This window comes from Stylophora pistillata, chromosome 8, assembly GCF_964205215.1.
Source record: "Stylophora pistillata chromosome 8, jaStyPist1.2, whole genome shotgun sequence".
Taxonomy (NCBI): Eukaryota; Metazoa; Cnidaria; class Anthozoa; order Scleractinia; family Pocilloporidae; genus Stylophora; species Stylophora pistillata.
Window position 1 is genome coordinate 31,326,480 of NC_142526.1, and position 6,976 is coordinate 31,333,455.

Here is a 6,976-nt window from a genome sequence, read left to right on the forward strand (position 1 = left end):
TTGGTACAAATAAAGGAATTGAGCGATCCTACTTTCTTTCATTCTTCCTTCGTGAACTTTAGTAACTCTTTAACTGCCAAGATTTGATTGTTAATCCCCCCTTCTGACTGCTCCAAACTTCCTTGCGACTGAGTTACGAGAATTTGGTGTCAGATCAAGATAACAATTTTGAGTATCCTCATTAACTGTTTGCTGGATAACGTACGCATATTAATGGGAGACGTTACATGTTTATGTCTTCTGGGAATTAAAGAGTTAGCCTGACAGCAATGAACCTAGCAGATTTCTGGTCCATTATTTTCTTATAATTATTTCAACAAACAATTTAGTAGTCATTAATTGTTATTTCAAATCACTTTTTTCGATAATATTTTTAATATCTTTTGTCTCTCCAGCCTGTCCAGCCATAATTTGTCCACTGAATTATAATTTACATAAGCAGTCAATTTAATTTTTAAACACCTCTACAGAACTCAAAACAAAGTTTTGAAAAAGAGAAATTTTTACTTTTGCAAGACGTACGGGAATGTCTTACTCATGAGAAAAAACTAACATTTGGGTACAAAAGAATACCTCGTGAGTGGGAACAATACTTATTCGCGTGATAAACCTTTCTATTGAAAACTGAATAAACAAAACCTAATTTAGGTCTGATAAGAATCAAGGTCAACGATCAACGATTACTGCACGTTAGTCCACTGAACAAGCAGCCAAAACTTCCTCTCTCTCTGATAATGACCCAAGAACAATAGCATAAAACAACAAAGAAACGAGCAATAAGTATCGTTACTTTGCGAGCTTCCTAGTTTTGAAGTGAATAAGATCTGAAACGAGAGAGAAATCATTGTCACTTAAGACCCGTTAACATGGCTTGTGGTATTGCCGAGGGAACGTATCTCATTGAAAATGTCGAAACATACCGTTACTTGTTCCAAGACGGCCCTGAAATAAAAGGAAACCGAGGAGACGAAAGTGGTTGGTTATCTTTCTCTGGCTATGAAGCACCTTATGTTGTGGGGGCCGATGCGAATTACTACAACCGAGCCTACTGGAAAATTATTCCACAAGGTGAAGAGAAATATTTCATAGAGAACGTCGAAACAAAGAGGTATTTGTTTTCAACTGGTGCAAAACTTGAAGGCGGTCGTGGAGGCGAAGGAGGCTGGACCAAAGCACCTAAAATTGCGGGAGCGGATGCCAATTATTAGAATCGAGCGTAGTGGAAAATCATCCCACAAGGAGATGGCAAATACTTCATTGAAAACATCGTGACGCGCGGATGCGTCTTTCAAGATGATCCCGAAGTGAAAGGAAACCGTGGAGGAGAAGGGGGATGGAAGACTTCCTCGGGTTTTGAAGCTCCAACTGTTGTTGGTGCTGATGCAAATTATTACAACCGCGCCTACTGGAAACTACAAACTTTCACGGGAGTGAAAGGGTTAACTTTTAAAAAAACCGTTAGCCAGAGCACTAAAGCTTGGAGCTAAAAATAAACCATAGTCGTCATCAACAGAAGCAAGATGAAGTTTAAAGACAACTTTTCTGTTAAAGTCAGATAAATTGACGGCCAAACAACGACAGTAAGTATCGGAGAAAGAAGACCAAAGCGATACTGAAAATTTGATCTATGCCCAAGCGCGGGTTAAAATTCTGAGTAATAATTGAACGCGTATTACGTACATTCACAGTCATTGAGTTGAACAAGTCGAACAATTTCTAACATTACCTTTACTGGAGATTCTCCACACACATTCTGATTGGAATTGGGGCTGAATTATTTCCGTTTGAACAGTACACGATGTGGAAAATTTCCCAGCTTAACTCTCCTCGTTTTCTTTTTGCGAGCTGTATATAATTTAATCGCACTTTGAGGCTAAAACCTGTTTTGCTTTCCTGCTCATCATCTAGGGGAGCGGGAGGAGGGGGGAGGGGGAAGGGGGAAGGGGGAAGAGGGAAGGGAGAAGGGGGAAGAGGAAGAGGGAAGGGAGAAGGTGGAGAGGGGGAAGGGGTAAGGGGAGGGGGGAAGTGGGAAGAGGGAAGGGGAAGGGGGAAGGGGGAAGGGGGAGGGGGAAGGGGGAAGGGGAGGGGGAAAGGGGGAAGGGGAGGGGGAAAGGGGGAAGGGGGAAGAGGAAGGGGGAAGGGGGAAGGGGGTAGGGGGAAGAGGGAAGGGGGTAGGGGGAAGAGGGAAGAGGGAGGGGGAAGGGGGAAGGGGGAGGGGACCACCACCGTCTTTGTCACAAGAACACTGGATTGCCTCAGAATACAAATAATAATAATAATAATAATAAACTTTATTTATATAGCGTTTATATCACTAATTGCTATAGGCGCTTAATAATATCACAAAATGTATTAAAAAACACTGAAAAATCAAACAACTACATATATAAGCATGGAAATTAAATAGAAATATATTTACAAATCGAAAAAGGCTTGGCCAATTAAATATGTCTTTAAGTGTTTTTTGAAAGAATTCGAGGAATCGGCATTTCTTAAAGATGCGGATATGCTGTTCCAAAATTTAGGTCCTGCAATAGAAAATCTTCGATCACCTTAAGATTTAAGCTTAGATCTCGGGACTTGAAGTAACTTATTCGAACAAGAACTGAAGGAGTAGGAAATGGTACAAAAGCTGAGCAAATTGAATATATAACTTGGTGAAAGTCCATTGCTAGCCTTATCTACTAACAATAAGATTTTATAAGAAATGCGGTATTCAACAGGCAACCAATGTACGTCAATTAAAATGGGAGTTATACGTTCATACTTCTTTGTGAATGTTACAATGCGCGCTACCCTATTCTGAACTAGCTGTAGGCGGTTTAAGAGAACATTACTGTAATCCATATAGAATCGCATTTCAGTAGTCCAAGTTAACGATTAACTCGGTGGCGTCTACTTAATGCTTTTATTAGGATTGTGCAAGGCGCCTCGAAAATATGGATCAAAATTGAAACAATGGAAAACTCGATTAAAATTAGAACTGGACAGCTTGAAACTCCACGTTTCCCAAACGAAGGTGTTAATGTTCCTACGACTCTACTTAGAGTCTCTACTTTAGAGATCTTTCTAACCAGTAGTACGATGAAAAGGGCTTTACAGTGGCGACAATATTCATAAGTTTTGTTTACAGTTGCAAGCGTAGGCCCTTGCGGCTACAGTGTTAAAGTCTGTGAAGCTAAAACTCTGCTGAATCGAACTAGAAACTTGAGATCGACGAGGATAAAGAGAACAGCTATACAAATTGTTGAGCGAAATTTCCTTGATTTAACCTCTACAATGTATAATTCACATGTAAAGTCTGTAATGATGTTCAAATCTGGTTCAGTCATGTCGTTTGACTGTTGTTAAATCACAAATGGTGTTACTGGGATAGTCCGCAATTTTGGAATAGCCGACAATTTTCGATAATCGCCCGACTCGGATACTCGTCACTGGTGCTCCTCGGGCGTACCTCTAGCCGGTAGGATTTAGGTCCAACCGAAAGTCCCTCATGTACTTCATCATTAACTTCCTCTCTTTTGGGAGGGACATCAGCGATAGAAAATTTTTGATTTCAACTTTATGGTGCCTCTGGACTCTGTCGCCCTATTGGATAAAAGCAGACCGTAGAAATCCCTAGACTTGATAAGTGCTGGATCAAAAATTTTGTAGTGATCAGACATGATCTTAATTAACTTCGCGGCTTCGAATTCTTAGATGACTTGGTACAGCGCAACGAACACCAGTCCAGGTCAGAAAGTTGGAACCTTTTAAACTATTTTGTTGTGCAAGGTTAAAGGACTCCGTGTTACTCAAATAAAATTAAGTCGCTTAAAAGAACAATGGTTGCGCTATTACAATTATCATAAAATCTAGGTTTACTATTTACTCTAATGTTATGATTGTTCCAGATGATTGTTTCACGTGGACTTACAAGATCAAAGCTTGAACGAAAATCTGACCACCAATGTCGGTAACATCTCCTTATGAAGTACTGGGGAAATGTTATAAACATCAATATTATAATCACAACGAAGAAAAAAATCTCCCCCAAAAGGTTTTAATAAATTTAATAGATACGCTATCCAGGGAGAAAAATCATCGCTTATAAATCTTTCGATCCACGAAAGTCGGAGTGACATAATTGACGTTATAAGATCAGTTACCTTTAAGCCACCAAATTCGAAATCATTTATTACTGGTGTCCTGGCGATTTTATCAGGATCCTTCCAAAGAAAGTTATATACAATTGTTGAAAAGCCTTTATGACCTCCAAAGGAGAAGGCAGAATTGACGAGATATATAAAACTTTAGGAAGTAATAAACTTTTAATAATTGTGACTCTACCAAACAGGTGAGGCCTCTCCAACTCCACAAGTGTATCTGAGATTTAACTCCTCTGAACTTATCGTAGAAATTCTTTTGCACTGATTCTTTGTTATTGTAACTAAAGTGAACCCCTAAAGCTTTTACAGTTTTACGCCATTTCAGTGCTAGAGCTATTTCGGTGTTATTATGGGAGGAGCCGATCCACATTGCTTCGGTTTTCACCTTTTGGCCAGAACTTTTTTTGAATTGATCAAGCCACTTTAAAAGGTGTTGAGCAAATCTGATATCCGACACTAAAGCTGTTAAATCATCTGCATACTGCACTATTTTGAATTCTTTTGAATCTATTTTGATTCATTTATTTCCGAACATGAGCGAATAGCGACTGCTAATAGTTCCACATCCTTGCCTTACACCTCGATTTATTTCAAAACCAGCTGAGAGTGTTCAATTGTTGATAATCCAGCTTGTTATTTTACTGTAAAAGGTTTCTCAGTACCCATCTTGTAAAACTGGGTCCAAATCCAAAGACTTTTAAGCATTTGAACATAAAAGACCACTCCAGACTATCGAAAGCTTTCTCAAAATCTATAAAAGGTAGTAATCCAGGAATATCATAAGTTTTCGTACAATCCATTATGTCCAGAATTGATCATGCTGCTTCCCCTATGTAGTGACCTGAAACGTACCCAGTTCGATTGCAATGAATGATTTCTGGCAAAACAAAAAACAACTTTGGGCGCGATTTTGGCGTCGACGTTAGTAATCATTGTCAGTTTAAGAGAGGGTCATTGAGGTCTATTACAAACCGAAAAACCGCAAAAAAAATTTGATCAAAACCGAAAACCGTATGCAAAACCGTCTAAACCGATAAATTTGTACATCGGCTCAGTTGTCAAAATCCGAATCGACCTGCTACTGTGGTTACAAGCGGAGAAACATAGGTTTCGCGGCTATTCGAGATCAGCAGAGGCGCATAACTGCTGCTCCGATCATAGTCCCCTCGATTAACTATGCTCCGATCGAAGAGAAACCGGAACCCCAATATGAAAAACCGAAAAAGCACATCGGATACCAAATCCAAGTACCCGTCAAAATTTTTGACAAAAACCGAAAACCAAATGCTGAAAACGGAAAATCCGCAAAACGCAATGAACAATAAAACCGAAAAACAGATGTTTTTTGGCACAAAAAACCGAAAAACCAATCTAAAAAATAGCCAAAACCGCAAGTCCCAATGGCCCTCTCAGTTAACATGGCTTGTGGTATTGCCGAGGGAACGTATCTCATAGAAAATGTCGAAACATACCGTTACTTGTTCCAAGACGGCCCTGAAATAAAAGGAAACAGAGGAGACGAAGGTGGTTGGTTATCTTCCTCTGGCTATGAAGCGCCTAATGTTGTGGGGGCCGATGCCAATTACTACAACCGAGCCTACTGGAAAATTATTCCACAAGGTAAAGAGAAATACTTCATAGAGAACGTCGAAACAAAGAGGTATTTGTTTTCAACTGGTGCAAAACTTGAAGGCGGTCGTGGAGGCGAAGGAGGCTGGACCAAAGCACCTAAAATTGTGGGAGCGGATGCCAATTACTACAATCGAGCGTACTGGAAAATCATCCCACAAGGAGATGGCAAATACTTCATTGAAAACGTAGTGACGCGCAGATATATCTTTCAAGATGGCTCCGAAGTGAAAGGAAACCGTGGAGGAGAAGGAGGATGGAAGGCTTCCTCGGGTTTTGAAGCTCCAACTGTTGTTGGTGCTGATGCAAATTATTACAACCGCGCCTACTGGAAACTACAAAAGCAGTAGGCTGACTATAAACGTGGAACTGTGACTTTTATTTAGTTCTCTCTTTCTCAGTAACAAATATTTCAAAAGTAGTAGTTGGTTTTAATTCAAGTAGATTGATCTATGAGATGCGCTGGACATATGAAGCTGTGCACGGAGTTTTACAGTGAAGAGGACAATAGCAGCCAAATCAATTCAATGGCATCGTTTCTGATCAAACGCTCTTATGAGATGTGGTAAATCTTAATCAATCAATAAAGTGGTGAAACTTTAATCGTTTTCCATATCCTTCCTAGAGTGCGTGACGTACTCTAAATGAGGGTGATAAAAGGTATTTTCGTGATTCGTGAATGGCCTATTTTTCCCGTTATACGTGAAATGCCTTGTTTTTTTTTCCTCGTGAATCGTGATTTCATTAATAGCCGTGAACCGTGATTTTCCAAAATCATTCTCCGTGAAATGCGAAAGAAGTGTTCAATTTGTCGTGAACCGTGATTTTGGTTGTAGTTTCGACAATAATAAACAACATTTTGCAACCGTGACAGGACAACTTGACCTTTGTCACGGTATTCTTGGTCTTCGGTGACCCTTCTTCAGATTTGTTATTTGACCCATCCACGCGCAATTGCAATTTCATAATGGCGTAAACAGATCAAGGTAGATATCTGCATCCTTTACCGAATGTAACCGTTTTTTATCAGTGTCTTTATGACACAAGCTTACAAGAAAGTTTTAATTCACAAGGAGAAATCCCGTTTTCTGTTCTCTAGTACAGCGCATAAGGATTTGGATCCCTTTTAAAAAGAAAACTGTATTAGACTTTTGCGGAGTGAGATCTCTTGCTGAAGCAAAACGAGTTCAGAGCAGTAT

The 6,976-nt window shown here is 39.7% G+C and overlaps 2 protein-coding genes across 2 annotated transcripts; both read left to right on the plus strand.

The window, feature by feature from the left end:
• Positions 1–740: 740 nt before the first annotated feature.
• LOC148725845 (uncharacterized) lies at positions 741–1,487 on the plus strand. The gene is given in 1 exon segment (XM_088731546.1): positions 741–1,487. A coding segment is annotated over 1 exon segment (621 nt). The 5' UTR covers positions 741–866.
• Positions 1,488–5,530: 4,043 nt separating this feature from the next.
• Positions 5,531–6,380, plus strand: LOC148725846 (uncharacterized). The gene has a single exon (XM_088729546.1). It carries the CDS (start codon positions 5,549–5,551, stop codon positions 6,125–6,127), a length of 579 nt encoding a protein of 192 aa, XP_088585672.1. The 5' UTR covers positions 5,531–5,548; the 3' UTR covers positions 6,128–6,380.
• The last annotated feature ends 596 nt before the right edge of the window (positions 6,381–6,976 follow it).

Excerpts from the sequence above, each read along its gene's own strand:
- LOC148725846 (XM_088729546.1), top strand. The coding sequence starts at position 5,549 with ATGGCCCTCTCAGTTAACATGGCTTGTGGTATTGCCGAGGGAACGTAT.